Raw genomic sequence first — 21,718 nt, 5'->3', positions numbered from 1 at the left:
AATATTATGTAGAAAATTCGAAAACATTGTTCATGTTGTAGCAGTAAGTGGTCCTGGAACAAAAATTAAACAAACGTTTAGCTCGTTTTAACAAGGCAAACACCTTTAATGTTGACCTCAAAGTGGCAGGTCAAAGGTCAAGGCCATAAAAATTGATTTTTTGTTTTTGAAGAAGTGGATTTATCGAAATTTATAATTTTTTCATAGCCACAAACAATTAAGTTAGAAACATTAATTAATTTAATTAAGTTCAAATCATTTTTAATAAAAAAAGCCTTGTTTTTTGAGGTGGGTAAAAACGATGATACCCCAAATCATCCGATTTTTAAATTCCAACCGATTTTGGATTTAATTAGCACTTAAATTTTAGTGTTTAGATTTAAGGATGAATGTGTTGATTTCGTAGCAAGTAACCGCCGGCACGTCTGCTGCTTTTTTCAATGAGAAAACGCGCGCGCCCTCAAACAGCAGTTGCTTGCTTGCAGTTAAAGGGATGAAGCTATAAATTTATCTTGAAACAATACCTGAAGTTTAATCAGTCCTAGAAAATGAATTATAGGGCTGCGAAGGGAGAAGAGGATCGCTGGGCACGTCCGTTCTCTTCGCTGGCTGGTGTTGGTCTTCGTCATTTCACAACCCAGTTTCTATCCCTTCCCCCTAACCTTTGAGCGGCAGGGTGAAATGGCTTGACTCGTGCTCCCTCATAGATCCCTTTTCCTTTTGTTTGCTTTGGTGTTCTGTTGGAAAATATTTATTTGTGTTATTCAGCCCAGTTTTGAAAGTGTGATTCATTTATGGTATAAAAACAGGAAACCATTGGAAATTTCCAAACGTTCTACACATTCCAAAGAATATTTCACATTCCCATATAATGGGTATAAGACATTCGAAATTGCTTAACGCGCTATTATGTAATAATATTTTTATGTTCGTGCAGGAGGGCCAAGAGTGCATGAACATTGAGACGGCCGCAGGTGCAGTTCAGCATAGACTTTCAGGGCGCATCGTGGCTCTGGATTCGACCCAGGCTCAAACTTCAGCAATTTGCACTTTGAAAAGCGTAACCAGCCCGTTGGCTCGCATTGTTAAGACACTCTCAGGAGTGTCAAAGCAATGGGAGGTATTTGAGCAGTTCGGAGATCTAATACTGGCTACCTAATGTCAGAAATGGAAAAAAGTGGTTATTTTAGTGACTCGAAATGCTCAATTTGCTCAACGGGCTGGGAGGCGCACCGGCGCCGACTCGCTACTTGCTGGTTTGCACCTTTCCAGCATGTGTGATTTGGCTTCACGGGACGAATGTCTAGCGTTTCAATGCAGTCCTCGGTGCGGAGGCAAGTGGCCCTTGAGTGGGTTTGGTGGGTCCCTGTGCGGCCTGGTGCGCCCATGTTATCCGTTCGCGGTGTTATTGGGACCCGGGTTTCAGCATTCGTGCTAGTGCAGTGCGCGCCCTTCCCGGTCCTCGGACAGGGATAAAAAGAGCAAAAAAAGCTTCACTTGCAAAGTTATCTTTTCGGTCAAAGAAATCAATGATCTACTTAGAGCAGATACCAAGATAGATTTTTTAAACATTGCTAATTTATAGGGTGCATTTATAGAAAAAAATAAAGTCAATAATGAGCAAATATTTAGTGTTATTTAAAATTAAACTAATAATTATTCAAAGCCATTAGGAAATAACCGAGCAAAAGCATGCCATCCGAGCCAGCGTCGGCGAGTTGCCTTCTTTTCATTCTCTTGTGCACCATATTTTTACTTTATTGCATCGTGATTTCAAAATGTATGTCACATTAATTTTTATTTTTATATTTGTGATTTTTCTTGCCAATCGAGAGGGTATTTTACAAACTTTCTACAACATTTAAAATTAAAAAATAATAAGCGATAAGGATTTATGAAGCTAAAAGCTTACCCTTGGATGAATTCCCATAGAAGGCAAAGTACTTTAAGGGCACTCATGATTTTGCGGTTTAAAAATAAAATGACATATTTATTGCATTTAAACTGATTCAAAGGGGATCGTGAAATTGGCCTTCTATTACTGACTTTAAGTGAACATGAATGAGACGCTAGAGACCTAGATGAAGTTAAAATTTTGCGGTTGCGGTGTGGTTTTGTTTTTGTGGTTGCGGTGGAACCGCAACAAAACGCAAATCTCGTAAAGGATTTTTTTTTTAATTTGTTGTATTTTTATTACAACTGTTTTTATGTATATTAGTATTGAGGTAGGGTTCGCCAAGTTTTCAATGCGAAAAAAATGCAGTATCGTTTTTTAACAATCCGGATAATATACAGCCATTTTTTGCATTTTCCAGCAAAAAATTACCATTAAATTAGCATTAAAAATTATATTTATTTTCAAGATCTCCAAAATCGTCCAAGGAAGGCAAAAATAGACGTAAAGAGTGGTTGTAAAAAGGCACGTTAAAAATATGCAAAAGATAAATAGCATAAACTATCCTCTCTTTCCATCTCGCCGAGTACAGGTAACAACCGATGCATTCCATAAACCAGCATCTCGAGGAAATCGTATGATCATCATCCCAACTGGATGTCGGGATGGCAATTTCATAGTCGTCGTCTCTTCTAAATGCGCGAGTAAGCATTTTCATTTTGTTTAAAAGCTGAAAATTAATTGCGTCAATAAATTTACGTTTAGTATTTTCTAATTTGATTTACCCTTTCGAATGCATGGCGCAGGTCCTTTTCGAATATTTCGAATCCTTCCGATAAATCTCTCTGCCTGTGCGTGACGTATCTTGACCAAAGATTGTCTGAAAATTACACAAAAATTATCAATACATTTTATAAGAATAAAACAAAAATTGTGTATCACTCACGGACGCAATCTGGTTTATTAGTGGAAAGCATAGAAGCCAGTGTGACACCTGTCAACACACATAAAAGGCACCGCAAATGCCCCATTTTGATGAATTTTCTCTGTTTCTTCTTTAAGGTTGATATTGCAAGGTATTCCAAACGTTGTCAAATATTTCCGCTGTGGAAAAATAAGATTAAGAAAAATTAAATAATGTGTAGAAAATTCGAAAAAAAATTGCTCTTATTGTAAAGCAAGTGGTCCTAGGAAAAAACCCGTTTAGCTCGTATTAACAAGGCAAACAACTTTTATGTTGACCTCAAAGTGGCACGTCAAAGGACAAGGTTATAAAATTGTTTTAACTCAAATTTGTAAAAAATGAAGATATTGATATTTTTAATTTTTATTTCATGGCCATTTTATAGACCAAAAACAATTAGGTTAGAAACGTTAAAATTTAAAAGAATAGAGTTTTGCCTCATTTTTTTTTTAAAAAAATGGAAACTTCAAAAAGCCTTGTTTTTTGTGGTGGGTAAAAAACGATGATACCCCAAATCTTGACTTCCATTCTATAATCATCCGATTTTAAAAAAGCTATTTTTAAATTACAACTGATTTAAGAAGCACTTGCATTTTAGTGGTTAGATTTACAGATGAATGTGATGATCTCTGCTTCTATTTTAATGAGAAAACGTGCGCGCCGTCAAACAGCAGTTGCTTATTGCTTCTATTTATATTTATATTGCATCGGAAGCGGAGGGGGTTAAAGGGATGAAGTTATAAATTTACCTTGAAACAATACCTGAGGTTGAATCGCTGATGCAGGGCGTCTACTTAGTTAGGGCTGCGAAGGGATAGTGTATCGCTGCGCACGACCGTTCTCTTCGCTGGCTGGGGTTGGTCTTCATTTCACAACCTAGTTTCTCTCCCTCTCCTAACCTTTTTAGCGGCAGGTTTAACAGTTATGCAAGTACATTAAATTTTCAATTTTCGCTTTCTCAAGCTGAAAAATTCCTTCTAATTGTTCGCAGTTTCTTTACCAAATTTGGGATGCAGTTTAGTTCACTAAGACAAATGTTCTGGTCCATGTCTCTCTATTCTCTTCGCAGGACTTCGCAAACAATGTCTTATTGACTTGCACGCTCATAGATCACTTTTCCTTTATCGTTGTTTGCTTTGGGGATTGGTGCGAAAATATATTTTTTATTTTTATTTTGCAGCTCAATATAGAAAGTGTATTATAAGTCCCTTATGCGGTAGTAAAACAGGAAAAGTGTGGAGCTTTCTAGACGCTCCATTTCCAAGGATATTTCAAAATTTTCACATTCCACATTAAATTATCCCTAAGGCTAGCAAAAGGGATTACATTCAAAATTGCTTAACTCGCTATTTCGTAAAAGGATATTTTATTCGTCCATTATGTACAAGTTTGGTGAAACTATTGTACTCTCTGGTCAGCACGAACTAGCGGCTGCTGCAGCCGAGGATTCAGCGGATCGTCGCCGCGGTCATCGCGTCGTAGTCCGTCGGTACGAGCTGGGCTGGCACTAACCAACTGTAAGAGGAGATTTTGTTGGTGCAGCAGCCGTGAATAAAGTGCAGCGCCCTCTGTTCTACCCTCTTGCCATCTTCTCGGTGCTCGACTTGGTCGAAACGGTGCCAGCTGGTGTCCCGTAGAATAATTTCGGCTTGACGAGAGAGAGGTAGGAGGTTGACACCTCTCAAGGTGTCAGTTAACACTTCTGTCAGCACAGTATACATGTTTTGGAAGTTTTATACTGATTTTTTTTAAAAATTGCAATTCTAACTTTTCATCAATTTCATGAACTTATTTTTCGACTGTTAATTAAAAATTCGGATTGTCCATAATTTAGGCTAACTTCAACAGATTTCAGTTCTTTTTATTTTTAGGGCATAAAAGCTTAGTTAATAGTTTAAGGCACCTCTCATAGAAGGCGATGCAAATTCACGTGGCGCACAAATACAACATATTTTTTCACAGAACCAAATGAGGGCGGTGATGAAGTATAGTACGTTGCGACGTTTCCGGTTGCGAATCTTTTGACTAAGATGTAGATGTTTATAATCTGGTTTGAATCTTCTAAAAGAAAATATTGCATTTTAGGATGGCATTAAATTATATTTTTTAGATAATATGTATATTGGATGCTATTATTAATTGAAATGATAGTAAAATTATTACCTGGAGTATATATGCCAGGAATATAATTCTGGTCAATCTCAAAGTTATTGTCCTTCCGGACCTCATTGAGGAAGTCCTTCGTGCTGGAGCAAATTCCGGCTCTCGGGCACTAGAAGCAGAATAGCCGAGGCCTCAAATTTCTCGAGTCGACCAGGCAGCTTACGCTGTTCTGGAAAAAAGTTTAACCAAGGCGACGGAATTCCTCTTGATGAGAGTTTCGTTGACTTTTAATTGGAGCCCCAGTTTAAAGGTATCATTAAATCCTATATATAGATTTTGGATTGTAATTTAATTTATTAAAAAAATAGTGTCAAACTCACCTGGTACCTTGTAATTTGTTGCCAATATTTTCGATATTTTCCTTGAAGTTTTCATACGGAAGTTTCTTGTAGACGAAATAGATACTGCCATCTTTGTATATTTTCAATTGGAATCTCAGAATCGCTCCATTTCGGCAATAATTGTCGGATCCAAATTCCCACTGGATCGTAAGTGAGCCATCTAAAAAATAATTATTCATATAAAAAGTTTTTAAATATTATCATCACTCAAACCAGCATAAAAGCAATATCTGATTGGGCAGGACACAAGTTTATCAGACGTTTTAATTCTCATGGGTATCACACTCCTCCGGAAGGCGGGGTCGGCTGATCGAATTCCTCACCTTCACTACTCTGACATTGTGGCCGAAAACTTCAAAGTCGAAGGGCAGTTGAATTATCGTGGACTGAAGACGAAAATGAAAGAGTTAATAATTTTACAGAGCATATCCTAATTTGATTTCTATTACCGATACTCCTGGCTCGATAATGGTGGAATTATTCAATATCATGTCTACCCAATACATGTCTACTATCGCCAAATTTTTGCTCAGGTCCATAGTCAATCGCGTCGAATTATACTGGTCTGCTACATCTAGAAGTTTCTTGCATTTTGTTTGCTAAAAATTGCATAAAAATTAAAAATCAGATTTATTATAAATTATAAATATTGAAGACCACTCACAGCAGAAATTAATTATTTTATCTGTGGATATTTATGAAACCGCAGCGACAGTTATAATAAAAGCGGTAAAAGTCATAAAAAGGAATCGCGTAAAACCCATATTATCTTGAAATTTCTCTTCTCCTTCCTTGGGGTTGATATTGTAAGGTAACTTAAACGTTGTTCGCTCTGAAAAAAGAAGGAAAAATAAATAAATATGCATTATTGAAATTAATAGAATTTTTTTTTTAAATTGTAGGCTGCGGATATTTCTGATTTTGACCTTCGGTCCTTTTGCCAACCTTGCGCCCGGCGCGTGAATGACCGTCGAGGTCGAAACAATTGCGCAGCATGTTTCGACCCCTGAGCAGGCCAGCTGGCGCCACCTGGCGAAGGTCAGTGGCCTTTAAGATGTTCAAATTTTGTCCGAGCATTATAGACAATGGTCGGAATTGATGAATAGGCGTGAAAATCAAGTTTGGGAGTGGACGTCAAGTTGGGTAGCCTGAAAAAGGATATCAGGGAATGGTGGGTGGGCGCCTGATCCGAGAATTCTTGTTACCTTTTTCCAGGAATAGGGACACATTGTTCGCAGTTTCTATACAAAATTCAGCGGGTGGTAAAAAATTCCTTTCATATTATATATTATCTGAAGGGAACATGCACGTGACCAATCTTTAAAAAATATTCATATTTTGTTAAGAAAAATTGTGTCTTTTCTCTCAAAGGTCTCTCTATTTTAACTACCTTAACAATGCGACCCGATTTTTGTCTACCTGCTCTCCGGGTGTCGAACATTTTGCTCTAAATATTTCTTAGGTCGTTTACCTCTATTTGATTTTTTTTCGTCACAAGAAAGTTAACGAATTTCATATTTTCAATTAAGTCAACCAGAGAAAATTAAAGAATAGAAGCCAAGGAAAATCAGTTTTGTTCTTTTCCAACGATACAAAGAACGGAATAAAAATTTAAAATTTAAACAACACTTCTGTCAGCAAAGACAGTTATTATTTTATCCGGATGTTACTGGTAAATAATTAAAAATTGCAATTATTCTAACTTTTCATGAACAAATATTTTGGTTTATAATTAAAAATTTGGATTGGTAATAATTTAAGCTCTGGAATTCATCAGTTTTCAGTTATTTATTTTTATGTTTACATTATGCACACGAGAATTTTACAAACCAAGTCTTCTAGTTTCAGGTTGCCTACAACTATACATAATTCATTAAATATGCATATTGCTGGTTGTTAGTTGATTATTTTATAATTATCTTATTACTGTTAAACACAAATGCAAAATCACATTAATTCAAACAGCTGACGGTTGTTGGAATAATTTAGTGACAAATGTGGATTAGAAGTTTTAGTCTGTTACAAGCAAAAACATATTTTATTGTTTACTCTCTAATGCATTTCCAATTTTTTTTGTGGGAATTTAGGAATCATATTCAACTACTCAATGCACAAAAAAACGAACAAAGTCTAGACAAAATTAATTTTAAGATTCTTCTCAATTTCCCGTAAAATTAAATATTTTTTGCTTAGTTAATTTCCTCTTAGGACTATCCATCTAAATTGATGAAAAATTTACTTTGATAGGAATCAAATCCAGATTTTGAATAAAAATACAAAAGATATATATTATGCTAAACTTATGGCATCTTTCAATGCGTTGGAAATCCCATAACTAGCATAAAAATTATGGCGGCGCAGATTATCAAGAAACATGCGATGCTAACTCCAAGTAAAAATCCTTGGACGAACATGTGTTGGTTTGCATCTTCTGAAAAAAATGCATTACAGGACGGCATTAAATGAAACTGAGATTCAATAAAAATGTTTTGTAAAAAAGGATAAAATCATGAAAGCTGTTATTAATTGAAATGAGAATAAAATTATTACCTGGTATGTGTTTGCCAGGGCCAGAACTATTACGAGGCTCGCAGCCGTTGTCCCTCCAGACCTTTTCGAGGAAGTCCTCCTTGCTGGAGCAAATTCCGATGGCCGGGCACCAGAAGCATGAAAGCGGATGACTCAAATAGTGCGCGTCGTTCAGGCAGCTACTTCTGTCATGGAAATTCGCGCACAACGGCAGAGGTTGAACCATAATGGTGGTATTATTGAGGTCCACTTCGTGGATGTCCAGTTGAGGTCCCAGAGTAAAAGCATCATTCGTTCCTATATAAAAAGTTTTTATTTATTAATTTAATTTATTGAAAAACTATATAATTTCGAACTAACCTGGCACCTTGTACTCGTAATTCACACCAAAATTATTGTAAATATTTCGAAAACGAGCATTCTTCAAGTTTCCATACGGAATTTCCTTGTAGACGAAATAGATCAAGCCACTTTCTTGAATGTGCAACTGGAAGCTCAGCTTTAATGTATTTTTGCAATGATGATACCCGAATTCCCACTGGATCGTGAGTGAGCCTCCTATAAATTTAATATTCATATAAAATGTTTATAATAATTATCATCATTTAAACCTTCAAAGCGATGTCTGATCTGGCAGGGCATGAATTCACCAAACGGGTTAATTCTCAGAGGAATTGCATCCCACTGGAGGCCGGGGTCGGCTGATCGAATTCCTCCCTCTCTCATCACCTCCACTTCCCTGATATTGTGGCCGAAAACTTCAAAGTCGAAGGGCAGTTGAACTATCACGTACTGAAGATGAAAATTAATTAATAATTTTATAAAGCATTTTTTTTATTCGATTACTATTACCGTAAATTCCAGTGCATGTACGACACTCTTGTTCATATCCATTTTTGCATTTATTTCGCAGTGGTAGATATTAATTTGCGTCGATAAATACTGGTCTCTTTCGAAAATCGCTGTGTAAATTCCCGAACTACATGCTGAAAAATACATAAAATATTAGAATAATGTTTATTAGAATGCAAAATATTAAATATCACTCACGGTGGTTATTTTTCCTAAAATCTGTCGAAATTGGTGAAGTCAGGGCAGCAGTTGTAAAAAGTATGAAAAGAAATCGCAGATTATCCATTTTCTTGTCTACCTTAATGTAGATGGTGACAAGCAGTATCAATATTTCCACTCTGAAAAATAAGAAGGAGAGAAAAATTCTATTATATAGAGATGAGAAAATATTTTTAACATTTTTTTATAAATTCCATTGATTTTGGGTGAAGTTCTTTATGTTAAAATTTGGTTTAATCTCTAAGGAAAAACAGCAATTTATAAATTCCAACCGATTTAGGGCATTGCTCTTATTTAACACTTACATTAAAGGGTTTAGATTTATGGATGAATGTACAAGATTGAGTTTGTTCGACTAATACAATTTGCACGCGCAATTACATGCATCCTCTGCTTCAAACGAGTGAAAAATCTATTTTTAATGGATGGAAAAGGAGTTTACACAATTATTCTGCTTTTGGTAATATATCACGGCTTATGAGGAAAAAGAAAAATCGGGATAATATCAGGAACGCGCTAAAAGCTCGACTGCCATCAGCCCGATCGAAGAGACGGGCGAGAATATGCTCGAGAAATTCCCGCCAATTTGTGTTCTCATTTCAGGGGACTAAATGACAACCTCTGTGCAGGAACCATAAGGGATCAATGCTTGAATACGCGAGCATTCGTTCCAGCCGCACGTGGGTGAATTTATTTCCACCTGCTTCCAAGACCGCGGAGATGAATGAGAGCGTGAGCGCTCCTCGTGCTCATTCAGCTGCTCACAATAAGCGTTTGGGGGACCCACCATGACCTACCCCAACTTATTTTATATTTATTGCGTCTCCCTTCTCTCGTCCTCCTCTGCATGGCACTCGCTCTTGTACACTTCCTCTTGCACTGGTAAAAATATATTTTCAACCATTTTAAATGGGGTGGAAAATTGGAAAAGAAGCTAACATCCTTTTGCTACTATTTAGGGGAGGTGAGCAGTATTTGTGAGATGCTTAGAAACCTGTAGGTTTGGTGGAAAACGTCTTTTTCTTATGTAGACCTTAATCGTAATTAAAAAAATATTTATAACTAAATCTCGGGATACAAGAGTCGAATTTAGGAAAAATATCACACCAATTTACTTGCAGTTTTTGAGGTACCGAAGAGGTTTCACAGTGATTGAAGTTTTCGTCTAATTTGGTTGCGCAGAGGGGTGCCAACAATAAAATAAACTTTCTAATTTATGCATAGTAAAAAAGCGATGAAAGGGTTGGAACCCTTAGACTGATTTGACTGTCAAGGGAAAGGTTGAGACTAGAAAAGCCGTATTCGATTTTTAAAATTTTGATCACTAGAAGATATCTATTTGCTTTTTTATTTTCGTAATAAAAAAGAAGCGTTTTGGCGCTGCGCGCGCGCCATTGGCCCGTTCAGCGGCCCACCCAGAGCGACTCTCGGGCGGCCAGCTTTCTTCGCCCTCGGAACTTTGGTATTTCAAGCGCATATATTCCGCCCTGCAGGTGCCTTACCGTAGAGAAAAATCGCGCCGCACGCTTTTGTGCTTGTACCGCACGAGCCTATGTAAAAAATCTCTATGAAACGTTCATGTGGCGTGATTTGTTGGCGAAAGGGCCCGGGACGCCCACCGAGTGGCCGGCCGCGCAAATGCCGAACGCTCAAACTCGAAAAATGAAAAAAAAAAACACATTTTCAGGAGTTAAAAAATTAATAACTCCGGCCCTATGCCATTGATCAGTATTAATCATAAATAAAATATAAATTTCGTGTTGTACAGTAAATAAATCGACCCATTTGGTGTTCGAAGAAAACCCCCTAAATAGGCCAGAATTCGATTGTTTCTTTCAACGATTCAGACCCAACGCCATAAAATTTGCTTCTGATGGCGTTACAGAGCAAGACAGTACCTTAATCAGTTCTATTTGATGTAGGTTGTCCACTTAGGGCTGCGAATGGACAGAGAGAGCATCGGCAGGCACATCCGTCCGCTTCGCTCGCTGATGTTAGTCTCTTTCATTCACCACTCAGTTTTTCTCCCTCTTTCGCCTTAACCCTCTGGAGCAGAGGGTATTATCGTGCAACAGGTGCAATTGTCCTGATTTATCTGTTTACGATCTAAGTGGAATTTCCTATTGTTGCTCGCATGTTTATTACAAAATTTTTGAAGCATTAGCCTTTTCCTTTTGGGTTTGAATTGCGAAACCGAATCGGACGATGTGTTGTGGACGGCGGCGAAATAATCGGCTTACGCACGTGAACAACGCCTGTTGTTGCACAACCGGCGGAACAAAGCGTTGGCCGAACGGCCACACACGGAAGGTTGTTTGTTCGGTGGTCCTACGTCCAATTCACCCTGCAGCAGGTGCAATTGCATGATATTCACATTGCTTCCGGGGTCCGAATTCCAATCACGCCAGTTCAAGTTGTTTTTTCCTGTAGTGCTTAATTTTATATTATTTTGGTAATTTTAATAAAAAAATAAAATAGCCTTTTGATTTCTGGATTAAAAATTAAATATAAAAGATCCATCGCTACTATAAAAGGGCGTTGCGAGTCCCTTCACACATTCCCTGTACCTATATGGTTGAATGGGTAGCCAAATTTCTTAAGATAAATCACACGTCTTTATAATGTAGCAACCTTTCCTTTTTCTTTTACGATTTCTTTGTCCAAAGAATTCCTTCTTTTTCCAAAAACAAAATTAACACTCCATTCAACACACACTCAGTCTGACAATGAGGCAGAAAATTTTTAAAAGTCCTATTTACCTTTACTTTAAAAATTATTTTTAATAAACTGATAAAAATTTCGCAGGTTGTTGTTGTAATTTTTTAGGAAATCGGCTACCAATGCTTTGAAACTGTGAAGAATTCATAAACAATGCGAGTTTTTTATTTGCAAATAATTTTAAGATAAACGCAAAATGTCATTTTAATGCGTGTCGTGACACTCTTTGACCTACCACTGGCCCGAGAGGCGCCAGTTTGAGCTGGGGGACGAATGTGAAGAAGCAGCAGAAGCCTTGAATCGGCCACTAAACAGGTGAGCGAGCGCAGCAGTGTAAACCCGGCCCTAGACAATTATGGGCCGTCGGAGCGCTTGCGAGACGAAGAGTCCGGCCGGCCGGCCGGCCAGCAGCAAACGAACAACGGAGAATAAGCGAGCCGCGCAGCTTTGCCATGTCTTACTCTGAAAGCGTCGTTTATTTTGCTCTAAAAATATGTTGGGTGCCTGCCGATTTAATTTTAATTTATTTGTCACTCTTAGGGAACTTAATAGCAGAAACTCACAATTTCAGTAGAGTCAAGAAATTAATAGAAAAGAAGACAAGGAAAATCAGTTTTCTAATTTACAGCAGTACAAAAAACGGAACAAAAATTTAAATTATAATCAACAATTCTGTCAGCAGAGTCAGATAATTTTTTACCTTCTTAGTAATTACCGGATGTTACTGAAAATTTCGATCCTAACTGTTCATGAACTAATTTTTAGGTTACTAATTGAAAATTCGGATTTATTAATAGAATTTAGGGTTAGGTTTGATTTTTTTTTATTTTAGACAACATGCGCGCAAGAATTGCATACAACATCAAGTCTTTCAGTTTCAGATTGCGATTAACTACACCTAATTCATTGAACATGCATTATATGCCGTGTCCTCTTAAAGAATTGTTTTTTCTATGCATATTAGGAAATTGAAATAAAAAATGGATCGGATATTTCAAGGCTTATTTTCAGTGGATTGGTTTAAGCACTGAAAAAACCTTAAGGAACCACGCTGTGTTGCTCACTCGGCTGTGCTTTACGGCAATATCGAATAAAGGCGACGAGTATGGCCACTGCGGCGAGAAGCGCGGCTATGATGATGACCACCACGACCCATCCTGTGCTAAATCCGAAGTCTGGTTCTTCTCTCGTGACTGGATGTACTAAAAAAATATTGTATTTTAGGACGGCACTAAATATTTTCGTTTTAAATAATATGCACAATATGTAATTAGTAATTAAATAAAAAGTTTGTGAAAAAAAGGAGAAAATTATGGAAAGTGTTATTAATTGAAATGAGGATAAAAATCTTACCTTCATCATTCGGTTTAGTCTTACAGAAATTAACCATCCAGACCTCTTGGAGGAAGTCCGCCGTGCTGGAACAAATTTCGATATTCGGGCACCAGAAGCATTTAAGGCCCGCATTCCTCGCGTCGACCAGGCAGCTTTTGCTGTCCTGGAAAATCGAGCACAACGGAAAAGTGTTAAGCACGATGACGGTATTGTTCCTGATGACAGTTTCGTTGACAGTCAGTTGGGGCCCCAGATTAAAATTATCATTCGTTCCTATGTAAATTTTGTTTAATTATTAATTTATTAAAAAACCTATTTCGAACTCACCTGGCACCTCGTACTTGTAACTCAGACCAAAATCATTAGCAACATCTGAAAATTGAGCATCCTTCAAGTTTCCGAAAGTTATTTTCTTATAAATGAAATCAATTCTGCCATCATTGTGAATTTTCAATTGGACGCTCAGTTCGGTTCCTCTTTGGCAATTTTGGTAGCCGAATTCCCACTGGACTGTGAGTGAAACATCTAAACAAATTAATGTTCAATATATCAAAAGTTTAGAATTATTATCATCATAATATATGCATACTATCAAGACGATATCTGATTGGGCAAGGCGTAAATTCACCAAACGTGTTAATTCTCAGAGGAATCGCACTCCACTGGTGGTCAAGGTCGGCTGATCGAATTCCTCCCTTTGCCATCACCACAACGTACTTGACATTGAGGCCGAACACTCTAAAGTTGAAGGGCAGTTCAATTAACCTGGACTGTAGATGAAAATTAATTAATTAATAATTTTACACAGCATTTTCTTAATTGAATATACTATTACCGAAAAATCCGGCATGTATTCGACGCTCTTGTTCTTTTCCGTTTCCATGTTTACCCAAATTTTATCCGCAAATTTTTCGTTCTGTTTTATATAATAGTACGTCGTCAAATACTTGTCAAGAGCCACAATGCGTCTTTTCAAATTATGTGCTGAAAATTACATAAATATTAAGAGTCAGGTTTATTAGAATATAAAAAATATTAAATATCACTCACCGCGGTTCTCATGGAGATTGTTTGTTTCAATTGTCGGAATGGATGAAACCAGGGCGACAGTTAATGTAAAAACTATCAAAAGGTATTGCAGATGTGCCATTTTCTTTGCTTTGGGGTTGATATTTTTAGCTATAGCACAAACGTTGGCAATATTTCCGATCTGAAAAAATAAGAGGAAGAAAATAATTAATATTTTGAAAATGAAAAATTGCAAGGAAAACCCGTAATTTATATATTTCCACTGATTTTAGGAGATATAGATCATAAATTAGCACTCTCATTAAAGGGATTAGATTTAGGTTGTTTGACTTAAAAATATTTGCACGCTCAATTGGCTCGCATTGTTAAGGCACTCTCAGGAGTGTCAAAGCAATGGGAGGTATTTGAGCAATTCGGAGTTCTAATACTGGCTACCTAATGTCAGAGATGGCAAAAAAAGTGGTTAGTTTAGTGACTCGAAATGCTCAAATTGCTCAACGGGCTGGGAGGCGCACCGGCGCCAACTCGCTACTTGCTGGTTTGCACCTTTCCAGCATGCGTGATTTGGCTTCACGGGACGAATGTCCAGCGTTTCAATGCAGTCCTCGGTGCGGAGGCAAGTGGCCCTTGAGTGGGTCCCTGAGCAGCCTGGTGCGCCCATAATATCCGTTCGCGGTAATATTGGCACCCGGGTTTCAGCATTTCGTGCTAGTGCAGTGCGCGCCCTTCCCGGTCCTCCGGTCCTCGGACAGGGATAAAAAGAGCAAAAAAAAAATACGGTTGCAAAATTCTGAAACGGGGTGCAGAAATTTTGAAACTTGATTGTTTCTTTCAAAGATTGAGACTCAACACTAGAAAATTTGCCTCTGATGGCGTTATAGAGAAAGATATTAATTTTAAAACAGTACCTGAAGTTTAATCAGTCCTAGAAAATGCAGGGCGTCTACTTAGGGCTGCGAAGGGAAAGAGAGAGAGCATCGGCCGGCACGTCCGTTCACTTCGCTGGCTGATGGTCTTATATCACAACCCAGTTTTCCTCCCTCTCTCACCCAGACACCCTGATGAGTGGCATTATTTCGTGGCACGTTTAAAATTTACTTGTCTTTTTTAGTTACCTTTTTTAGCCTGATTAATTACTTCATATTGTTCGCTTTTCAAAAGGGTGGGTAGCGTTGTTGCCTCTCCCTTTTTCTTTTATGTTGGGAGATTTACGATGTAATCCCGTCCGTTACTAGTTACAATAGCAAAATACAAGTCGTGTTTGCCCATTTTTCTAGTCTCTTTTAGATGGCTTATTGAGACTAGATTGAACGCGTAATTTATTCAAAGAGGAGGATAATTTATTTTTTGCATATTTCTGTTTATTCTACAATCTCCCTTTTATACACAAGCGCTTATCAAATTATGAATTCTAAAAGGTTCGCGTGAACAAAATTTATGTAATTATTCCCTGTGAGAGTGCACTTCCGTCTAATTTTAATAGACGATCTGCCACCTGAGCTCAAAGAGTGCACCGTGGCCGAATTACCCTCCCTTTGCAAAAAGCATTTGTGGAAAGAGAATAGTGATTAGATACGTTTCGACTGTGGCTCAGCGCGGCGAGAGATAATTGCACCATGTAATAATAATTGATCGTTTTGGCTCTATTTTGCCAGCACTGTTCGCCAATTCTGTCTAAAACCGCTATGTGATTTTATATCCCATTATTTTATGTATTTATGACAAGGCAGAATAAACAAAAACAACGAGCCTTTCCCCAGAAGGCAATTTATTGGAGGTGCGAGTGCGTTGCACCTAATGTTGCAAAGCACCTTGTTGCACGGCACAAAGTTTTAGCTGAACGGCCACACGGAAGTTTGCTTGTGGTCCAACTCGCCCTGCTGCAGGTGCGATTGCACGATCTGCACGTTGCCGCCGCCGGAGCTCTAATTCCAAATTACGCCAGTCCTAGTCATTTTTCCCGTCCTCTTTTAATTTATATGATTATTAAAACAGCATATCGATTTGCAGATTAAAAATTTAAATATAAAAGATCCATCGCTACTATATAAAGGATGCGGCTGTATTTGCGTTGCGAATCCCGTCGCTCAGTCCTTATGTACTAAAACGTATTCAAGAAAGGTTTTTCTGTTCCAAAATTGGATTTCCGGTCCTGTACTGTTCCGTCAGCTATATTCCTTTTTTTAAATTAAAACTATGAAACAAAATGGTCTTTTATTAATTTTTATACCTGTTTTTTTGCTATCTTTTAATTATTTGAAATATCATTTTTAAAGGTTTTGAATTGCATCTGTTGATAAGTAATTCATCTAATTCCTCTAATGAACTTAACGGAAAAAAATACTATACTCCCCACACAGAATTTAGAATTCAAAAAGTATTTCAAAAAATGCTTAAAATGAAAAAAATGGCAGAAAACCCCGAAAAAATGTTATTATTGATACAGTAGATTGTTTTGATAAAATACTTGGTTGTTCGAACACCGCACTTACTATAATTAAAGAGTTGTGGTTTTTAAATTAAATTTTAGAGCAAAATTGTAAACGCCGTGGATGGTTTTTAGGCTAAATATTTAGTTACATGAAAGAAAGTAAAAGTTGTAAAACAGTACCAAAATGAAAAGTTATGCCGTCTTTAAATGAGATAATTGATATTAAATAAATAGATCAATAACAGAGTTGTTTTGAAGCAAAATTCCTGTCTTGTCCTGGTCCTGAAAAATATTTTCTTGTCCTGCCGGAATTCCAGAAAAAAGCAGGAATTCTTGTTTCCTGTCTTGGAATATGCTTTACCCTATTTCTAAATGGCCGAATGGGCGGCAAAAATCCTTAAGATAAATCACATTCTTGTAGCAACCAACAATGAATCATTTTTCTTTTTATGGTTTATTTAACTGAGGAATTCCTTCTTATTGTTCGTAGGTTCTTTTTACAAAGGTGAGCGGCAGTCTTGTTTGAATTCGGATTATTGCACGTGACCGGTTAAATCAGAGAAAAATACGTATGTATATTGTTTCCCTTCTGTTCTGGTCATGTCGTTTGACTATGTCACAGAGCCTATCCTTTATCATCCTTTATCGTTGTTTGCTCTGGGATCAGTGGGAAAATATTTCTTTTATTATTTTGCCCTTTAGAAAAGATTTTTATTATGCTATGTTCAAACGAAATACTATTTCAGAGTACGATTCGTGCTGATTAAATTTTTTATATTTGAGGTGCTGAGCTACAAGGCTGAACTCTGACCCCTTAAAGTGGAATGATACTGGGCAGCAATTGAAAATTATTTAAATTGTTGGATGTCTTGACCGATAAACAATTTGTTCAACAATTTGCAATAATAAAAAAATGACCTTCCTACAGTAAAAATTCAAATTTTGCCAATTTTCTTCAAAATTTACAGTGCTCGAACATATTTTCTTGGCATATTCCGATTCCTCTCGTCGAGATCTGTCCAACGGTGTATGCCACTTATTGGGGAAACTCTTGGTTTTGAAATAAAATCGGATTTCAAGTAAGGAGACAGCCATTACCATTTGAAAAGCACGGTAACTTTCCAGCCAATTTTCTCACAAAATTACAGCGCTCCTTAGGTCAATTTAGGCTTTAACTGAATCCTAAGGGATGAGTTTATGCATTGGCAACAAGCATTTTCCAGGCTTTTGCAGTATCATTCCTCTTTAAGTAAATGGAAATTTTTGTCTGGTTTTCCAAAAACAAACAGGCAACACACACTAAATCTAATTATATACTTAGAAAAAGCTTTTTGCAGAAATATTTTTAAGAAATCCTACAACTTGAAATATTATCTAAAAATTAGGAAACCACTTAAAATTTCTCAAGCTGCTGTTTAAATTTTTGAGAAAATCGGCTACCAAAATGCTTTGAAACTGTGCAAATGCCTTAACAGCGCGAGTCAAATGACTGGTTTTTTTATGTACAAATTTTAATATACATGTAATTACAATTAGTGTCGTGGGACTCTTTGACCTGCCACTGACCTGGGAGGCACCAGTTTTGGCTGGGGTACGACTCTGAAGAAGCAGCCACTACGCAGGAGAGCGAGCGCCGCACGGAGCGAGCGCGATAAACGGCAGCAGCAGCAGCCGAGCAACGGAGAAAGCGAGCCGCGCTGCTTCGCATGCGGGAAGACGGGCCACAAATGGCAGCAATGAGAATATAAAAAATATTTGTATGCCTTGTCTTACTCTGAAGGTGTCAATTATTTTGCTCTAAAAATTTGCTGTTGCCTGCCTATTCAATTTCTTATTTTGACTTATTTGTCACTAAGGAAAACTAGCAGAAAATCTCAATTTCAGTATTGTCAACCAAATTAAAGAAAATAACCAAGGACAATCAGTTTTTGTATTTTTCAGCGGTACATAGAATTTAACCAAAACTTCTGTCAGCAGAGATAGTTAATTTTTTACCTGTTTATAGTACCGGGTGTTAACTGAAAAAGACTTAAAAATTGCAATCCTAATTTCATGAACTAATTTTTAGGTTTGTTTATTAAAATTCGAATATTTTATAATTAAGAGGGTATGAAATTTATCTGATTTTTCTTTATTTTTACACATGCGCACGATTATTTTATACATACATCAAAGAGTCTTCCAGTTTCAGATTGTCAAATTCATTAAACGTGCATATTGTTGATTTAATTCATAGTAAATTGTACAAAAATGAAATATTTCAAGACTTCCTTTGAGGAGCTACAAAGTAGATTTGGACTGGCACAGAAAAACAAATAATATCACAATTCATTGCTGACTCTCTAAAGCATTTGATTTTTTTGTTTGTTATTTAGGAACCATTAATCTCCTCAACGTGCAAAAATCAAACTTGACTCAGTCAAGGTCTGGACAAAATTAATTAATAAGATTTTTCTAATTATAAATATGAAGGTCAGGTATTTACAGATGAAAAAGGGCTACAACGTTAGCGGAAAACCGATGAAACAGGCGATGCGCCGGTTCGAATTAATTTTATAATATACACACTACTCGACCGTCACAAACACTTTTAAACTCCCTCCACAGCTGCTGCTTGAGTAGAGCAAGGAATTGCGCTGCGGTACAGTCTTTGGAGGTAAATCGTTCCACGGCTTGACTACCCTGAAGGAGAAAGCGCGCTGGTGGCTGAAAACACTGCGAGTCGGGGGCATCTGAAGGCGGGGGTGTTGGCCATGCACTATCCTCTCACCTCTCAGTACTCGACCTTGAGTTATTCTCGCGTGTTAAAAGCAGTCTCTATTACACACTCACAATTTTTTTCGTTGTATTTAAGCAGTGCGTGGAAAGACGTAATGAAAGAAATTTTGCTCGCGGTGGGTAGATTATAATTTACTTTACGATGTTTACGATAATAAAAAACAAGGACGATAACTAAGATGAGAAAGAGGGAAATGCTTATGGCGGTCACTGCTTCAAAACTTATGTAGTATTCGTCTACGAAATCTGAAAACAAAAGATTACATTATATAGGACTGCATTAAATGATTAAATAATTTTTTTATGAAGAAGAGAAAACTACATGGAAGCTTGAATTAAAATGAGAGTAAAAATATTACCTGAGGTGTCTATTCCTGGTTCAGGAGGCTCACCGTCACAGCCATATTCCTCCCAGGTCCCTTTAAGGAAGTCATTCCTGCTGGAACAGATTCCGATCGAAGGGCACCAGTGGCATAAGAGCGGAGGATTCGCATGTCTCGCTTCGACCAGGCAGCTGCTTTTGTTCAGGTAATTTGGGCACAGCAACATAGGCACTGACACGATGGAGGTGTTGTTCTTGATGTTCCTTTCGTTGACTTGTAGTTGCAGACCCAGATCGAAAGTATCGTTCGATCCTAAATGTTAATTAAATTTAATTATAACAATTTAATTGATTAAAAATTCCGATCTCACCTGGCACCTTGAATTCGAAGCTCACACCAAAAATGTCGGCAACATCTTCCAAGTTTCCGAAAGGAATTTTCCTATAGACGAAGTCAATTCTGCCATTCGCGTGAATGCTCATTTGGAAGCTCAGCTCGGTTCCATTTTGGCAATTATTATTGTACCCGAATTCCCACTGGATTGCAAGCGAGAGATCTAAAAAAATGTAATATTCATATAAAATGTTTATGTATAATTATGATCGTTGTTTACCATCGAATAGAAATCTAATTGGGCATTGCGTAAATTCGTCAACTGATTTAATCCTCAGAGGAATTGCATCCCAGTTGAGGTTTGGGTCGAGTGACTGAATTCCTCCCTCTCGCAACACCTCCATTTTCCTGACATTGTGGCCGTATACCTTGAAGTCGAAGGGCAGTTCGACTTTCAGGGACTGAAGTGATAATTAATGAAATTAGTAATTTTATAGAGCATTTACTTATTTTATTACTATTACCGTGTTTGCATCCGGCATGTAAAGGACGGTCTTGTCAATTTCCTTTTTCATATCGACAAAAAAGAAATTTGTATAAATTTCCCTCTGTTCGATAACAAAGAGTGTCGACAAATGACAATCTGTCTCTTCAAGAGGCTCATTTTGTCTTGTGAAATTTATTTCTGAAAATAACATAAAAATTAGGAAATAAGATTTATTAGAATATAAAAAATTAAATATCACTCACGGATATGAGTTTTTTCATTTGCCAAAGTTGATGGAACCGAGGTGACAATTATTATCGTAAAAAGGATTGAAAGGAGTCGCAAATGCTCCATTTTCCTGTTTTCCTTAAGGTTGATGTAGACAAACAATATCAATATTTCCGGCCTGAAAAAATAAGAAGAAAAGAAAAATTCTATTATATTGAGATGGGAAAATATTTTTAAATTTTATGTATCAATTCCAACTGATTTTGGGCATAGGTCTTAATTAGCATTTTCATGAAAGGGTTAAGATTTAAGAATGATTGGAATTGTTGAGTTTGTCGAATAATTAATTTATAACCACTTTTAAATTTTCATCCTACTTTTTATAACTGCGCTTTCAAGTGGCTCTTGATCTGTTCAGCTGGCCCACTAACACTGGGGGGTGGGGGCGGGGGCAGGGGGCTGCTACGGTCTCGTGGGCCACCAAATTTAACACTATGCCCTGGTGAATTTTTTGATTTCAGGCCCTGGAAAATGCTCTGCTACTTTGTTAATCGCGTTTCTAAATTCAATTTTTTTTTCTAAAAATTCATCCCGCTAAATTATTTTTTAAGAGGGTAATTAGGTTTCACGAATTTTAATTGATTAAATATGAGCAATGTTATCCGTTCGCGGTGTTATTGGGACCCGGGTTCCAGCATTCGTGCTTGTGCAGTGCGCGCCCTTCCCGCTCCGAGAGGACAGGGATAAAAAGAGCAAAAAAATATTTAAATAATTAATTTTGTACTTTTCATACCAGCCAACCAAATATTTGTATAAAACAATCATATTCCTTAAGTAAAATAAATTGAATTTCCTTGAATTTGGACCACTCAGGAATTCGCACCTGTATTTGAGTAATTAATATTAAGTGTGTTGTTCACAAAACAAATTGCGAAATTTTTTTATTAAAGTAGCATATTGATAATTCATGAAAAATTTCACTTCGCTAAAAGCTCGACAAGTGATTGTTTTCTTCTGTCGGCCTGAACTGCCCCAACGCACGCCTGCAGAGCAGTCGCAAGGCCCGGTAAAGCAGTTGTTGGCGGCGGCCGTAG

General features: G+C 37.2%; 1 protein-coding gene across 1 annotated transcript; it reads right to left on the bottom strand.

Annotated features, from left to right (window-relative positions):
- Positions 1-15,876: 15,876 nt before the first annotated feature.
- LOC135941249 (plexin domain-containing protein 1-like) lies at positions 15,877-20,484 on the bottom strand. The gene is made up of 6 exons (XM_065486596.1): positions 20,434-20,484; positions 20,190-20,370; positions 19,947-20,132; positions 19,613-19,888; positions 18,471-18,493; positions 15,877-15,969 (listed from the first exon to the last, which is right to left on the bottom strand). The coding sequence occupies exons 1-6, from the start codon at positions 20,482-20,484 to the stop codon at positions 15,877-15,879; spliced, it is 810 nt and encodes a 269-aa protein (XP_065342668.1).
- Between the last annotated feature and the right edge of the window lie 1,234 nt (positions 20,485-21,718).

This window comes from Cloeon dipterum, chromosome 3 (assembly GCF_949628265.1).
Source record: "Cloeon dipterum chromosome 3, ieCloDipt1.1, whole genome shotgun sequence".
NCBI lineage: Eukaryota > Metazoa > Arthropoda > Insecta > Ephemeroptera > Baetidae > Cloeon > Cloeon dipterum.
This window is presented reverse-complemented; position numbering and strand designations above follow the sequence as displayed.